General features: G+C 37.1%; 1 protein-coding gene across 2 annotated transcripts in view; it reads right to left on the minus strand.

The window, feature by feature from the left end:
* Positions 1 to 16,791, minus strand: part of LOC140153747 (outer dynein arm-docking complex subunit 2-like) — a 29,373-nt gene extending 12,582 nt beyond the window's left edge. The window contains exons 1-7 of one of the 2 annotated variants that reach the window (XM_072176579.1): positions 16,700 to 16,791; positions 13,757 to 14,035; positions 11,063 to 11,235; positions 7,258 to 7,462; positions 4,494 to 4,737; positions 3,018 to 3,281; positions 1,550 to 1,695 (exon numbers count right to left, since the gene is read on the minus strand). In XM_072176579.1, coding sequence (XP_072032680.1) covers positions 1,550 to 1,695; positions 3,018 to 3,281; positions 4,494 to 4,737; positions 7,258 to 7,462; positions 11,063 to 11,235; positions 13,757 to 13,983 — 1,259 coding nt within the window. In that variant the 5' untranslated portion in view covers positions 13,984 to 14,035; positions 16,700 to 16,791. Of the gene's footprint in view, positions 1 to 1,549; positions 1,696 to 3,017; positions 3,282 to 4,493; positions 4,738 to 7,257; positions 7,463 to 11,062; positions 11,236 to 13,756; positions 14,036 to 16,678 lie in introns of both variants that reach the window. The other variant, XM_072176580.1, reaches the window with a different exon arrangement.
* Between the last annotated feature and the right edge of the window lie 1,051 nt (positions 16,792 to 17,842).

Raw genomic sequence — 17,842 nt, forward strand, 5'->3', positions numbered from 1 at the left:
TGCTCTTATGTCCCACAAAAATACTGTCGAAACGCAATAAACGCTCATTTTAGATCCCTTAAAGTCAAGGAATTCACTCTTCACAAACTGAAAGACTACCAGTCCTCCAACTAAGCCAGGGTTGGCCGGTTAAAACCGCCCCGGTTTAAACCCCGTGGTTAAAACCGGTTAAAACCAGGTTTAAACCGCCTAGTTTTGACCGCTAAAAGTGGTCAAAACTGGTCAAAACCATTTTGATGCTACAAAATAAAATAAATTAAGGAAAAAGACTGAAAATTTACCTTACTTGACAATACAAACATTCAAAAATGTTGCCAGTATCATACAAGTGTAACAAACATATAAATTGATATCACTGAAGGCTGTAATATTTGTTACTCCATAGTGGCTATGCTAGAGTTAGTTTAAATCCATTAGCCTATATAATTTTCAAGTGTCAAGTACAATGTTTTCCCCCATTGGTTTTGGTTTTACTTCTTAATATGTCCATGTTGAGACCAAGTTATTTGGCACATTTGCAATTTTTCCTCAACTCATTACTGTGACAGTAATTAACCTAACACTACATGTCTTATTTGACAGCAGATAACAATACTCAATTTAGTTTTACATAATTTGCATTGCATACCATGTAGATCTTCAAAGTCATTCCCTGCAACTCACCATGTACTTTTATGTTAAGAACTTGGCTATTGATGAAGGGACGTATTTTTATCTATATTTTCTTAATTAATGATTTATTTATTGATTAATTAATAAATAAATCATATTATGCTATTATTATCCAAGTAGTGATTATAGTTATATGTTGAAAATACATGATAGGCCTACATCAACTTCATTTAACTCTAGAATACAAATTAGGTTTTGACCAGATTTGACCGGTTTTGACCGGTTTAAACCTGGTTTTAACCGCTTTGTGGACAAAACATGTTTTGACCGGTCAAAAGTCCAACCCTGAACTAAGCTCTTCTGAATTTTATTAAGAATCATTAACATTCTGAATACCCCATTTCATTTTTGATATTTTAATCAAAATCCAGGATCAACATCATCCTTAAATCAAAAGTGTTTAATTTCTGTACAAACTTAATACTAACTTAGTCACTTAGTCACAATAATAAGTCACTGTTTTCCAATAAGCCTTCCAGTGAGGTATACTGTTTCCTTGAACCATTATAAGCATGACAAAAATGGCAAGGGTTACAAAAAGGTCACTCACTAGGAACTTTAAATTACTATATAGTAATATGTGACATGATCAAGGGGATGAGTCACATGTCGCATGTCTGCAATTTGCAGTTAGAAGTGGGGTTTTTTTTGCCATTTTCTGGCAGTAAATTTACAAATGCTACATTTTGATGCAAACCCCATCAAAATCTGACATCTGGTTGCAGAGTTATGAGCAATTTATCAATGGCTGAAAACAATATAAAACAAAAAGAATTTTACACTACTTTTGCCAATATCTCAAAAACAATATTAGCGACATCGGACCCATTCCCCTTGACCATGTCACATATGATTATTTTATTTTATTCATTCCTACCTTTGCTGCCTTGATATTTTCTTCTCAGGTTTATCTTTCTTTTCCCCAGACTGCTCGTTTTCATTCTCTTTTTCATTCTTCCAATTCAGCGTTGCTTGCAATTTCTTTGGTTTTTCAGCTGATTTCTTCTTAGACTTCTTGTTGGACTGTTACAAACAATAAGTAGAGTTAATGTATAGCTCATCATTATTATGCACTGGTTCGCCTCAAGTTGATAGCAATGTAGAGGTTTAGATGCCTATTTCGCTGGGTGAAATATCAAATCGCACACATTTAAGTTAATCTTGCAGAGCATCCACGCACACTTACAAGGGCGATTTGTCAGCATGCTTGCAGTGTAACTGCGAAAAAGCATTGATGTCACTTGTGAACTTGAGGTAAATAAAAAAATAGTTCAAGTAAACAGAGAGAAAGAGCGATTGAATATTAAGAATATACCCAGCAAGGGAAAGTTATTTTAACAAGTGTTATGGAAGTCAAAGAATGATATACCTTGCATTCATGAGGGATGTGTGTAAAATTGTAAATATAAGTTGTAAATATCATGTACAGACCTGAACTATACTCCAAAAGTCCACACAATTAACACATTTTCAATTTGGAAAAGGAAGCTCATTATTAAAACAGGACTACAGTTATAATAGTTTACATATTTATATTCTTGATCATACTATAACAGAACACTGCAGCCGTGATCAGCACCCATTTTCCCCACCGCAATCATTTTCCATCACTTTGCCAAAGCAGCACATATGAGTATGACCAATCAGATCACAAAAGCCTAGCAACAATTATAGATCTACTGGTTCAACTGAGTTGCACCAAATGTTCTTTTCATGTGTGTAACATCCTACACTACAAGTATTTGCAACATACATTGTGGAGCACCCGGTAACCGTGCAACTTCATGGGCAACACACACACATACAGGACAGCAGGAATCTTTCATCACACAGACACTCGGACAGTGCCTTAAAAAACTGTAGCAGAAAGACCAGCGTAAAAACAAAAATCTCTGGTCATTATATTCATTATCCTAATTTTTCACTTGTTTTAACCAGTTAATAGCACAATACCACCAAACCCTATTGTGCTAATGACTGGTTAAAACAGGTGAAAGAATTTATATGACCAGCGGTCATTTTCGCTGGTCTTTCTGCTACAGATTTTGAAGGCACTGTCCACGTAATATTGCAGAAATGACTAAATTGAGCTCCTGGATAACAGCATCATACAGACTGCATCATATGATGTGTATGCTATTATAGCAAGCTATTATAGTATGCTATTATGCTATCATAATATGTATGCGATGGTTTGTTCCAAAATAGTCATAAATGTTCTTTTGAAAGGCATGTAGCAACTGGTATGTTTGTCATAGTGATTTTAATTACTACCGATATTCAAACCTTGACTGCTGTTATGTGTGGTCTTGTTTTAAAAGAAATAGTACGCTGACTGTTCTCACCTGCTGCTTGGAAGATTTTTCTTCCTTTTCATCTTTGCCCTTTTCTCCCCTTTCTGTTGGTCTTTCTCCATAATCTGCTTCATCATCAGCATCTTCTATGTATGTGACCATCTGTTCAGCCTTCTTTTCCTCATGCAATGCAAACTCCTTGCTTGTGATCCGGTCCCTGAATTTAGGACTTACTGCTGACAGAAGGCTCACAAGATCTTTGAATGTTTCACCGTCTTTTTCATAATCACTGTTTTCTTTTTCTTTTTCTACACCCTGCAGAAAAAGCAAAAACAGTAAACTATGTTGTCAGATCATCTATCATCTTGAATGCTATTATAATAGGCCTTTATTTTGTTCACAAAGTAGCCTATACACCAGCAAGTAGCTTCATGTTGCAAAACACTGGATTAGATTGTGCAACAGTTAAGATGAGTTGTAGGTCACACTTGATACTACACTGAACAGATAATGCATCAGTACATGTGACATGTTTGACTATTTTGCTCAATACAATCTATGAAAACATATCCATCCACCCTCCCATTACACTTTATAAATCCTTGTCAATGTATCCACATTGGTCTGTATGCACAAAACGAGTTAGACTGTGTTTAACTTTAGACCTGGTCTAACTATGGAGATTAGAACTATGGAGAAGGAATCTTAAAGCATATACGTATACCTTATTCTATATTATTGTAGATCCTGTTATGGGCAAATACATGTAACTTTTATGGATGCACTTTAATTTTTGGACTTTGCTAGGAGTAACACCTAGGTTTCATTATCATTGAGGTATAGGACTTTTTATTTTTTTGGAGGAGAGCAGATAGGGCAACTACTTGATTATATTTCTACATGTTCATACTACATACTCTGAAAATTTTAGAAAATTCAGTACGAGTCCGTTTTTTTAAATCACATTTTTGTTCCTAAAATGGGGTTATAAGCGCCCTCAACGGGCACTCTCTCCATAGGGCTACATGTAAAGACCAGTTATAGACAAATGGCCCTAAAATAAAACGGACTCGCATGCGAATTTCCTCAAATTTTGCATATGCTGTAGATTTAACATCTGGAATGTAATGCAAGTGATGCCGTTGCTGCTCTCCTAAATTCATTTTTAAAATGTCCGCCCCAGACCAAGGTGTAACGTAAGGTGAAAAAGAAAAGATTAAAGGGATCCTTCCCTAAGTCTAACCTCCATAGTTAGATCAGGTCTAAAGTTAGACCTGGTCTAACTTGTTTTGGGCATACAGACCATTATGTCTGGAAGCAGTGGCGGCACCTTAATTACCTTCCTAAACATTGGTTTGCCTCAAGTTTGGTACTGACATATGTGCTTATTTTGCGAAAAAGCAATGACATGATCACTGTCAAACTTGAGGTGATACCAAAGAATCCACCGTCAATTTCTTTGTTCCCAAAATTTCCAGATAATACTGTCTGGAAGAATCCATTTTTACGAGCACAATCAACACCCACCTTGTTCTTGTAAACACCAGCAGTATTGGCAGTTACGGAGACCTCATTGGCGTCTAATGGTTTGATTTTCACATAGCAGATGTCACCGTGGACTTGCCTCCATGGTGGAGCCCTGCACCCATTATCAAATTCATAATCAGATACAAACTTGATAGACTCCAATGCACAGGTTTCGTCATCCCCGGCGAATGATTGAAGTAGACGCACTTCGTTGTTAATCTGCTGTGGTGTCAAACGCACTTCTCTGATGATGACAAATTTAATCAAAAACAATTTTTCTTTTATTTTTTAAAAATATGTGCGTAAAGGTCCGTTCATACTACCACCGCATTTGCGATGCGTTGCTTTGCGATGCCGATATATCGATTACTTTTTGCCGCAACTCGTCGCAATTCCAAGTTAAAATGTATTTAACTTTATTGCGATATCGCAATGCAGTAGTTTGCAGTACGATGCAGCAACACACTGCATCGCAAAACAATGCATCGCAAATGCGGTGATAGTATGAACGGCCCTTAATGCATGCACATGGCCATGGTCTCCATTACTCTAAATTGGAAGAAAATAATCTGCTTCAAATTTATACATAATGGAGGTAATATTGTTGTCTCCACAAATAAATTTTGAAGAGATTTGTTGCAAAACCCCTAACATCTACTTGAGCAATTTTGAGAAAACATCAAAAAATCATTAAAAAAAGTACTGATATATGGGGGTTTGCAACAAAAACAGTTTTTGGCAGGATACTTGGGCACCAAAAAAATCCTTATATCAGTGAGTTTTTTGATGATTTTTTGATGTGTTCTCAAAATTGCTCAATAAGGATACAAGGGGTTTTGCAACAAAGCTCTTCATTTGTTAGATCACAATGTATAATGTTGTATTAAACCTCTTTTTTAAAGTAATCTTTTTGGGTGGGTGCGGCGTGCCGCACCCACCCTGTATTCTCTGACTATTGACCTACTTTTTCACATACCGCAGTGTTGAGAAAATATTCGTGCGGTTATATCCCAAACACCCACAGAGGTGATAGTTTACGCGAGTTTTGTAATTATTACTTGATTTTGATATGTAAGTAATCACGATAAAGTCGTCATAGGCAGTAATATGTTTGTATTAAAAGAAATAACAAAAATAATTATTTAAGTAATAGAAATACTATTTGGAAATTGCAGCAAGATTTGCAGATGTTTTTATTTGAACAGTACCAGTTCACCAGTTTTCCTAGTTTTCCTAATCTTTGGGCTAAATTAATAGCATCGTGAAGGTCATATATATCATTTTATACTGACAGCTTCGGCATGTACTTGAATACAGCTTGTATGTTCAGTGTGTACATAGGCTATTTACTTTTCAAATCTTGTGACAAATAGTGTTTGCTGATGCTTGTATAAGGTATTATAGACAAATTATTAGAATGCATGTGCACCAGTAGAAATGGCCCAGGTTGAATAAAATAAATAAACATATGAATGAATATTTTATTCCCTGGATTATTTTTGTTGGGACAAAATAATGATAATAGTTTGACGCTTTAAAATACAGTTATGTTAATCATAATAAAGTTACAAAGTTAAAAAAATAATATCGAAATATTGTAAAATCAAACATTTCCCCTCATAAGTTGCAATACAACATATTGAGGAAATTGATATGACAGATTTTTAAACTTTGATATGGAAAGATACCCCAGCCCTGTTGTCTCACCAGAGAAGATGAGCAGAAGTCTTTCTATCTGATGATAAAAAAAACCTCTAGGTATGATTACGAAAATGTTTTAAATAACTATTATCTACAAAAGTTTTATAACCATATTTTATATAAAATGTTAACATAAAACGTCTTGTGTTATGATGTGAAGGGTTAATATAAAAACAGGGAAAATCTGTTCCAACTGACCAGCAGAGAACAAAGGATAAGCAATAGATCAGATTAAAATCAGGGAAAATATGACACAATTAACCTCCAATGGGGAATAATAAGCGTATAAACGTATATAAAGTTAAACACTCTTTTAACTTTGTTTATACGTTTTGTGTTATTCCCCTATTGGAAATCGATGTTGTGTCATATTTTCCCTGTTTTTAATTGTGAACTTGACTTACTCATTCTTTCATTTCTCTTGACAATTTTTCATTTGCCCACCCTATTCCTTTTAAAGGAATTTTTATTAATTATATGCAAACCTTTGAATGGAAATATGGGGCATCAGACTGGTGTAATAATTGATTTTTTATTGCAAGAAATTAGCAAGGTTTTCTTTTAACCTTGAAAGGCTCATCTTTCTTACTGACTAAATACTCAAACCCAAGTATGAGGATTTATGTAGTTTTTTTTGTTTCTTTCATTCAAGACAGAAATTCTCCATTTTGTAAATGTTAAATTCTCTGTTGTTTTCCTGTTTCTAAAAATAATGTTTCTCGCAAAATCAGTGATGTACCTAAAAAAAGTCATGAAACTGCAAATATATGACCCTAAAGGCAAGTAATGATAAATTTGAAGTAAATTTTAGTGAAATATTTAATTGGTTTGCGCATTGGAAATTAGGGTCCAGTCCTTGTTTATGAAGTTAAGGGTTAGGGTTGGGGTAGGGCAGTCTTGAAATAAAGACTAGTAGAATTGTACCCTATTCAGCAACCGCTCCGAAATTAGACCTGAACAAGCTTAAACTTTGCCTGCTGTTTGTAAAGTCCATTTTCTACTTGGAATTCCGAGAATTTTGGGCTTTATTTAAGGAGCAGAAAAAAAGAACTTGACCACTTACTGTGATTTATCTTTCAAATATTGGTTCATCAGCTGCATATCAAATTGCTGTGCCAATAAGAGCAATCTCAGTTTTGTCTGCATATCAGCTGCTGACTCGCTATCATCTTTGTTAGTCTGGTCAAGAAGCCGCAGAGTTGAATTATCATCTCCTTCAACTGTAGCAAAGCCATCACCTAGCATTTTGGCCACTGGATCTTTGTTGACTGTAACAGTAAATAAATACCACAACAGAAAAGGCTTTATTTTGCACCCAGAATCTCTCTTTTTATGGGGCTGAGTAATCTATCCAATTCCAGAGGCAGGACAAGGAAACAAATAAATGAGATGTGCTGGTCATTGGTAACCACCAGTGTCTTAGCCAGAAATCAGAAACCACCCGTCCAAGCAGATACCAAAATTTGACCCTCAAATATAAAACAACTTGTCTATACCCATGGAAGGGTCACTGGGATCAAATATGTCCTGATTTGGCCTTTACATGTCACTCTGAATTAGTCTCAAGTTCATATAACCTTAAAATCATCTGTTTTAGAGCTATCACATCTGTAAAATCCATTAAATCCACCCGTCTAAAATTAGATTAGACGGGTGGACGCATGGCTGGCTAAGACCTTGGTAACCACATTGTAACAGCGCACACCATATTCTCTCTAATCAACACCCAGGACATTGCATTTTCCAAAAGGGGGCTTTACCCTGGTTAAAAATAAGTACAAATAAAGTATACTTTATGTGTACTTTTTTTGTACTTTTATTGTATTTTTTTGAGTGAAAAGTACAATTAAAGTATACTTTGATTGTACTTTTTTCCCCCTTTGTTAAATTTTTTTGTACTTTTAATATACTTTTTCTATACTTTATTTGTACTTTTCTTTGACTCCAAAGATTTTGCCCATCATCAAGTACTTTATTTGTACTTTTCTGTACTTAATTTGTACTTTTCTTGGACTTGAACTTTTTTGGACCTCAAGAAATGTACTTAAAATGTACTTTTTCAGACTCAGACATTTTTTTCAACAGCACCATTGTACTTAATTTGTACTTTTCTGGGACTTAAACATTTAGAAGGTCACCAACTGTACTTTAAATATACTTTTAGTGTACTTAATTTGTACTTTTCTTGGATTAGCCATTTGACCTGTTATGCAAATTGGTCACATGGCAATATTGTTGTGGATTTGAAAAATAACTGTCATTCTGTTTGGAGCTGTTTTTGACATGACATATTAAGATGGGAGCTTTCATTTTGTGGATTTTGCATGGATATAATTATGCTATGACTTGGATTTCTGATGATTCAATTGGACACAAAAGAAGGTACTATTTATTTGTTATTGTTTAAAATATTTTGAACACCAAGCAATGCCATATAATGCTGATAATTGGGTAAGCTTACAATGTACACGCTCATTCAGCTTCATTCAGTGCCCATGCAGCCAACATACAACACTGCTGAATTCTGCCTATGGTACACATACCCAATATGGACAACGGTCTATGGTTTGGGTTATTAAACCTCAACGATAGACATTGGCAACTCTCTGTTTGTATATGGCATCTCAACTGTACATAATTCGAGTGCTACGAGACTTGCATGCATGATGAACATATCAGGTGGTGGCCGCATTGCATTCTCTAAATTCAGTAAATTTTCATCGTCAACCGTGTAATTGAATGGGATTATTTTGAAATTTTAAAACGCTTGAAATATCACAAACAGAGAGGCCTATGTTGTTAAATAATATAAATGCAAGCTAAAACCGTTGGGGTTCGATAATGAACCCCACAAAACTAATCGACTATATGGAAAATGCCATACAGCCGGGCGGTTTCACAAGTTGCCGGCTCGATCATGTCATCCGCCGCCTGGAACATATAGGCCTACATGAAACCACATATTACACCTGTTTTTACATGACCTGCATTGGCTACTTTTGAACAAAGAATTTTGTTGTCTACAAGACTTTGTAATGTAAGAACTAGTATTCACCAGCTCGTAATCTCTGTTCTGCTACACAAGGACTTCTTCAAGAAACAGCTTGTTGCAGAAACCAGTGGGGCAGCTAGCAGCAGATCATTTCATGTTTCTGCACAAATTTGGAACAACCTGCCATTTTCAGTTCGCTTTACCAAGAACATAATTGCATAATTTCAAAGCAAATTAACTTTAATACGTACATTTGTTGCAAAATACATATGCCCAGGCTTGATGCATGAACTATTCAACATTGATCTGATTTTGTATTAATTATTATAATATTGTTTGCATTATTGTACATTTTTTTTGTTTCTGCAAAGCACCATGAGTGTCTTGACGGATACCGGCGCTCTATTAAGTGTACATTATTATTAATTAAGGGGGGGGGGTGCAATAATGTGCCCCGGAGGGAGGGACAAGGAATTTGACATTGACATGTGTTGCGTTTAATACCTGGACAAGAAAGCAACCAGGATAGTTAAAAAATATTTTCTAAATTTTTCTAATTTCTTACAAGACAAATTTTGAAATTTAATCGCATGTTAAGTATATTTATTAAACCATATGTAGAGCATGGTATACTTTATTTGGTCATTTGAAAAGTATACTTTATTGGGCCATGTGAAAAGTATACTTTATTTGGCCATGTGAAAAGTATACTTAATTTGGCCATTTGAAAAGTATACTTTATTTGGCTATGTGAAAAGTATACTTTTCACAAGACCAAAAAGTATACTTTTCACATGGCCAAATAAAGTATACTTTTCCTATCGCTAAATAAAGTATACTGTACTTTTTATGTACTTTTAAAAAATGTACTTTTTTGGAACACAAAATAAGTACATTTAAAGTATTAAAAAAGTATACTTTTCACACAGCCAAATAAAGTATACTTTTCCTATGGCTAAATAAAGTACACTGTACTTTTTATGTACTTTTGGTCTGTTTATACTTTTACTGTACTTTTCTTTTCTTATACTTTTTTAATACTTTAAATGTACTTATTTCGCGTTCCAAAAAAGTACATTTTTTAAAAGTACATAAAAAGTACAGTACTTTTTTTGTACTTGTTTTTAACCAGGGTAATTAGAAGTCTTTTTACAATGGTCATTCTCACTAAAAACTTATCTGTAACTGTTTTAACCACAGAATTAGAGAAGGAGATCCAGGACTTCCTACATGTATACCGCCACATACAATTGCGCCGTCAGCTGTGGGGAGAAAATTGGGGGTATTCGGATCCATGCCAAGGGCGCTCGGAGAGGCGGAGACGAACGAAAACAATTCTGCATCTCATCTTTAACGTCTCGGGTATCGCGTGCAGGTCGCATTTTGCAGTCAAAATGCCGCTTAGATTTTGCAGTGTTTTCAACTTTTGTACTGAAACGTTCAAGCATGCTCTCTCAGTTTTTCAATGTAAAGTGCCTCTGGCCCACAGAATTAAAACCAGAGAACCAGGACTCGACCGCCATCTTGATACAGGCATGGAGCAAAAATTGGGGGTATTCGGTTTCCCTCGGAATGCGTTCAAGGCATTCGTTGTCATGCAAGTGCGACATGGATGATGGGCGCATTTGAGAGACGCACTTGATGCGTCCTGCACGCGAGTACCAAGACGCTTCAGATGAGACGCAGAATTGTTTTCGTTCGTCTCCGCAAGCACCGTCGGCAAGGACCCGAATACCCCAATTTTCTCCCCATAGCTGACGGGCGCGATTGTATGCGTGGCGGTATAGGGAGTCCCGGTTCTCCTTCTTTAATTCTGTGCTCTGGCCTTAGTAAAAGTAAAAACGGTTACTATGGCCAGAGTTCTACGGCTACATACCTTCTAAGATGGTCCTTGCTTCTACCACTTTCTTCTCTCCAGCAATTTTTAGAAAGTTACTGAGCTGTTCCAGCGATGACACCTGAATCTTGTAGTTGAGCTCTCCTAACTTGTCAACTTTAAGAAGAGGTTGGTCATTTTTGTCTCTTGCCTTGGACTTGACCGCATCATCACTGATTATCAACAAGGAAAACAAAGAACACTAGAAGGCTATATATTTGTACACAAATACGGCTATACCCGCATGTTATCGGTGTACCTAAACTTACAGTCCTTATTTGCTGAGGACTTAAAATAAAGAAATTGTAAACAGTCGCCCAATTGGGCAGAAAATGTGTAAAAAAGTGAAAGTCCAAGTCACAAGCTTTAATTGAATGTAGGTTGCACTGTCGTAGTACTTAAAATAAAGAAATTGTAAAAGTCCCTCCCAGGGGAGTCGCTCTCTTACTCTCCATAGGTTGCTGTTGTCAGTATCTCTTACTCACAGTGAGGCTATGCAATATGATTAGGGGGAAACTGTCCAGAGGGAGTATGTAAATTAAATGGAACAGCCATTTCAGAGGGAGTATGTAAATTATACGGAACAGCCTTTTGGGGCCATTTCAGAGGGAACATCCAATGGGTATGTAATTTAACTGGAACAGCCTTAACGCTTCACGCTGGTATTTCCAATTATGATATAATACGATCTGTCTGTTTAGTCCCACGTGTGTGGGGTGGATGGGTGTGTGGGTGTTAGTAACAATATAATTCTCAGGTGCTATCTGTGTACATATTCTGAGCCCGAAGCTGCTTTCTTTGATGAGAAACGCCCGCCCTTTATTTTAACATTTGGGGCCCTGGGGCCCATAATATTTGACTTATGAGGCCCATGTACATAATTATGTTGAAGTATAATTCTCTAGTGCTATCAGTAGACTCAAGCTGGCCACTGTAGCTACTTTATTTACTGAGTAACGGCCGGCCCTATGTTTTAGCGTTTGGGGCCCTGGGGCCAATATTATGTGATATATGGGGCTCATGTGTACATATAACAATGTAATTCTCAGGTGCAATCTGTGTACAAATTCTGAGCCATAAAGTTGCTTTATATGATGAGAAACGGCCGCCCTTCGTTTTAACATTTGGGGCCCTGGGGCCCAATATATATGACCTTTGGAGCTCATGTACATATTTTAAAGTATGATTCTCAAGTGCTATCAGTAGACTCAAGCTGGGCATTGTAGCTGCTTTATTTACTGAGTAACGGCCGGCCCTATGTTTGAGCGTTTGGGGCCCTGGGGCCCATATTATGTGACATATGGGGGTTATATATACATATGACAATATAATACTAAAAGACCTATCTGTGTACCAAATCTGAACCCTGTAGCTACTTTATTTGCTGAGAAACGGCCGGCCCATTTTGGCCCCCAGCCTTGTACATCTGGGGCCAAAATGGGCAAAAGGCACATCTACAACTTAGGGCCCATACATATGCCACATATGAGCCCTAGTGATCTTGTACTTTTAGAGCTAGGCTTGTCAATCTGTTGCACCATATTTTAACATTTGGGCCACTGGGGCCCATAATATATAACATATGGGGCTCTTGTATATTTGAAAATATAGAGTAGCCCTAGGGCTATCAGTGTACCAACTCAGGGCCCTGAGGCTGCTTCATATGATGAGAAATGGCGTGCTTTGTATTTTCACATTTGGGCCCCTGGGGCCCGTGACCTTTGACCTCTGGGGTCAAGATGGGCAAAAGGCACTTCTACGGGGTAGGGCCCATAAGTGTACAATATATGGGCTCCAGGGCCTTTGTAGTTTTAGCGCTAGCCTTGACAGAATGATGTGTTTGATGGACGGAGGAGAAGGAGGAGGAGGAGAAGAAACCACAGGATGGCAATATACCCGTCCATGCTTCGCATGCGGGTATAATTAGAGTGGAAAACACTTTAAGAAGAGGTTGCTCGTTTTTGTCTCTTGCCTTGGACTTGACCGTATCATCACTGATTATCAACAAGGAAAACAAAGAACATTAGAGTGGAAAATATATTGTAGTATAAAATGTTGGTGAATACCGTTTCTTTTTTACTTTAAAAGGCTTTGAGAAAAGTTTGTTCTTTCACCTAATCAATAAAATTTATAACCTTCCCAAAATGACACAGTACCGTAATCAAATACACGAACGCAGGCTTACAAACACAAACTGCTTTTGCTTTTAACATTAAATGCTGGGACTAATTATGATACATGTATGTAGCAGACTGTTGTTCACCATGACACACACTTTAATGGACAAAATACTTTCTCCCACCTTGAATGTTTTTCTTCCAAATTGGAAATGAAGCCCTATTTATGCAACATTTACATTCTTCAGTATACATTTCTTTCTTTCCTTGCTTCTTGCAAAATAACACATTTGTGAATTGCAAAAGAATTTTGTGACTCCTTTGCCAGTGAAAAAGTTTTCCAAGCATGCAAAATTCAAAAATGTTGTGGTTTAATTACACAAGATTTAAGATTTAATTGTGCCATATGTCTGTTTGCTTGTTTGAATGCTCCCCAGAATGCTCCTTGTTTTTGTTGGTTTGTGATGGGTAGGCCTAGTGATGGGTGTCATCCATCTTGCTCTGTCTTTGGAAATATGCATTCAAACCCCCTTTTCTGTCTTCATTACATACAGTACATGGGTAATGAAAATCATACCTGGTTTCATAGTCTCCACTGAATGCTGATGGCGTTACTGTGGTTTGCCATTCCAATGGGGTCTTGAAGACATATGCTGCTTCTTGAGGATGTCTCCCAGGAAAACCTTCAACAAATTTAATGAAACTGTTGACTAAGGCTTCATTGGCCTGGTTGAATTCCAGTTTTCCCTGGCCACCATCACTCACTGATGTCCATTGGGCTGCTCTTGTCAGTGATTGACCCATACTGTCACACTGATAATGCAACAAGTAATCCAAGTAATATTGTCCTGTTTATCTGTGGAAGAAAGTCACAAAAAGTGTTGTTCCTATAATTAAAGCATTATTGTTTAAGGCCAAAAATTTTAATTTAAAGTTTGCTTGATCATCACCAACAGAACATAAATTAACCAAAATCACGGTCAGCCTTTAAAAAAAACAATTTTTTTCAAAATTTGACACGATCTGTTCTGTGGCGCTGTTTTTTTCCTGGTCTACTGGTATTCAAAATATTTTCACTCTGTAGATTACGTATTAGTGCTCATTTATTAACCCTAACCCTACCTGTGGTTTTTGTGCTATCGGAAGGGAAAGAAGGAACCAAAAAGGAGAGAAGATGAAGAAGAAAGTCACTTGGCACCCCCGGGATTCGAACCTCAGACCCCTCGATGCCACGCAGAAGATCCCCAGCATGTAGCTACACAGGTGACGTTGGTCCGCCAACAATTCCCTGGGTATATATGACTTGGTCTGATTGCGTCATCAAGTCCCGTGGAATCCATGCACGCAGAGTGGTTTTAATAGTGAGCTTTAGTGAGTCCTAGTTGGGTTAGGGTTAAGGATTGAGAGAGGGCGTTATTCTTCACCAAAAATCCCACCAGAGGATAGACTTTGTGTGTATTGTGACCTTAAGGAAGTTGAAGATGAATTCCGTTTTATTATGCATTGCCCTTTTTATACCAATTTTCTTCTTCTTCTTCTTCCTTATAAGTGCCTCCCTCATATGTATGAGTATTATCGCACTGCGTACAGACAAGTTAAGCAAGCTGTACTTATTTTTTACTCTGGAACCTAGAGTAGGTGAGTGTATTTTGAAGTACAGTCAACATGACCGGGATGATCCCCTGCTCTTTTCGAATAGCCTGTGACGGTCTTTAACGTGCACACTACATTAATGTGAGAAAATATGCATGTACATCGGGACCGACAGCTTAAAGTGCCCTCCAAAGCACTAAGCAAGTAGAGTGAAGTGTCTTGCTCAAGGACACAAAGAGCCGGACCTGGGATTCGAACCCTTGACCCTTGGGTTCACAGTCCTATGCCTTAACCACTAGGCCACGCTCTGAACAAGTATGTGTGTTTTGTCAACTTTCTGTCTACAAACAGCATTTAATAAGCGTATACAGCACCGGTAACGAAGCGCTGGTGTCCCGCTAGTCTAGTATAACAATGACAAAGGTACCCAAATCTGAATTTTGACGATTTATACGATCGTCCGGATGAGCAAATCACTGAATGGGCCTTTAAATGTTTGTTATTAAGTACTAGTTTGTGAATATCATTCAACAGCTAAATCTAGCCAACTGTAATTGTTGAGAAAAACCTTCCTGGAGCCACATTTTCTATAGAAACATTGCTTCTAACGTTTCAGACTAAGTATTTAGTCCTCCTATTTGCAGCATAATACAGGTTAATTTATAGTATTTATTTGCTCCAAACAAATTGTGGAGGTAAATAAGTAAACATTTTGTAAATTTGATACATTTACCTAGTCCTAGATCATAGATGTAAAAGAATGAGCATTTAATTGTTTACTGCAAATCTCTATGGCATAATTTTAAAATGTTCTGGCCCTCAAGTCAAAAGAGTGCACCAATTTTCAAAATTCAAAAACATTTTCTGGGTAAACAGACCCTACCAGTGTCCGAAATAAGGAAAATATGGAGGTTGTCCTGAGGATAACTAAAGGGCATACATTCTGCTTTGGCAATTTTTACAGGACAGTCAAGTGTAGCAACTGCGCAGTGAGGCAAAATTGCAGTAAACCTTTACGAGAGCATATTTTAAACGCACATCGCGGATACATCTACTGCGTTGAAACACACTTGCCATGCTTGTCTCTGTACTCTTGAGTCTGATCATGCCGCATGCTGACTCAGTGATTGGCTGCTGAGCATGCAGCGTTGTTGGAAATAGCTGGTATCGCATAGCAAAATGCTACCGTACACAATTTTATCAATTTGCTACACAATTTTGGAGTTTGGTTGAGAGCCAGGCATAAACAGCGTTTATGTCCAGCTATGTCCGGTGTCCCGGATGTGAGATGACTGGGTAGGGAAAATGATGGAAAATGATGTTTTTTAATTATTTATGTTTAATAGTTGTTACTTGTAATTTTTTTATATTATTTTGATGAAATAAGAATCACAAAATGTTCTGGTATGTATGAATGGGGTCGGCCCCTCGGGCATAAACAACCGTTTGAACTTTATAGCCAAAAAAATAGTTTCTCAATCATGAGATCTGAACAGACACGCAATGACAATTGTGTCGGCGTACAACACCTACCAGTTACAGTACCACACACATGCCATGACATGCCATGCATGCACACGCTTTAGTTTTAGCGCTGCATTTCCAGGCTGTGCGTGCACAATCGATCGTGCTATTCATTTTTGTATTGTGTCATTCCCATGCCATGTTCCACTAAACTTGCGACATTACGCAGTGCACGCAGTACATTCATACTCTCATAGCTATAGTCATGAAAATATTATGAATGAACCCTAAATTCATTTGCAATGTGCATGTCATGTGTGTTGTTGTAATGTTATTGTCAAAAAACTTTTAAGCTTACTTAAAAAACCTTGTTTTGAAGGAACTTTAAATAACTATAACAAGAAAAGGTACATTTGGTTGCATGACAAAACGTCCTGCTTACCTTTAGAGGTATTATATTTACCTAATTCGCATTAAAACCGTAAGAAAAATGATGTAAACACAGGTTTACGTTCCACATTCAATCACGACATTTACAGCGTTGGTTGCTAAGTAATGGAGCATGCGCGAAAACTGGAAAACTTGTTGTCACAATGCTGCCCTCTTGAATTCTTGGATTCCTCCAGTCGGCGATCGATGTGTTTTGTTTTCCTAGTTGTAAATCATTTGATTTAAAATAATTCAAAAGAAAGAAAGAAAGAAAGAAAGAAAGAAAGAAAGAAAGAAAGAAAAAGAAAGAAAGAAAGAAAGAAAGAAAGAAGGAAGGAAGGAAGGAAGGAAGGAAAGAAAGAAAGAAAGAAAGAAAGAAAGAAAGAAAGAAAGAAAGAAAGAAAGAAAGAAAGAAAGAAAGAAAGAAAGAAAGAAAGAAAGAGAAAGAAAGAAAGAAAGAAAGAAAGAAAGAAAGAACGAAAGAAAGAAAGAACTGAGAAAGCCAAGGGTTGAACTCAAATTGGCGTTTCGTAATCCACATCCTTATTTTATCCCCAACTTTTCTCATTAGGCCTACATGTAGGCCTATTTATGATTATGTTTTGATGGATCCAAGTGTGTGCAAATATTGGATCCAACACATAAATAATGATAAAATTGGATGCCTTACGTCCAATATTTATTGGTCTCGCTATGAGTTGTAAAATATTGTACGTCTCGTCCAATATTTTACAACTCATAGCGAGTCTAATTGACAGTATATACTGTAACGAGGTGGCTATTTATATTTTATTAATCTGTGTCTTTACCTATCTGGGAGTGAGAGGAGCTAGAATAGGCCCTCTATTGATGCAATTCAGCAAGGATAATCAGAGGTTGGGAGGCGTGGTTTATTATTATATCTTTGACCCCGATTGGTCACGGCCAAGGTCACATGTAACTTCTGACCAATCAGGGCTTTATGCAAATGGTCCTAAACTGGACGCAAACTGGACGCATTTGGACGCTTTTGGACACTCGTCCTGAAGACTTTATCGAGACCAGTTGTGTTTCTCACTTTCGGATTTTTTGGTGTTTATAAAAAAGTACAGGTCTGATTTTCAGGGATTAGTAAATAATTGCAGGTAGGCCTATGTGATCAATTCGGGTGGCCGAATGGGTCGGCCCAAAAGACCCG

Source organism: Amphiura filiformis, chromosome 5 (assembly GCF_039555335.1).
Source record: "Amphiura filiformis chromosome 5, Afil_fr2py, whole genome shotgun sequence".
Lineage (NCBI taxonomy): Eukaryota > Metazoa > Echinodermata > Ophiuroidea > Amphilepidida > Amphiuridae > Amphiura > Amphiura filiformis.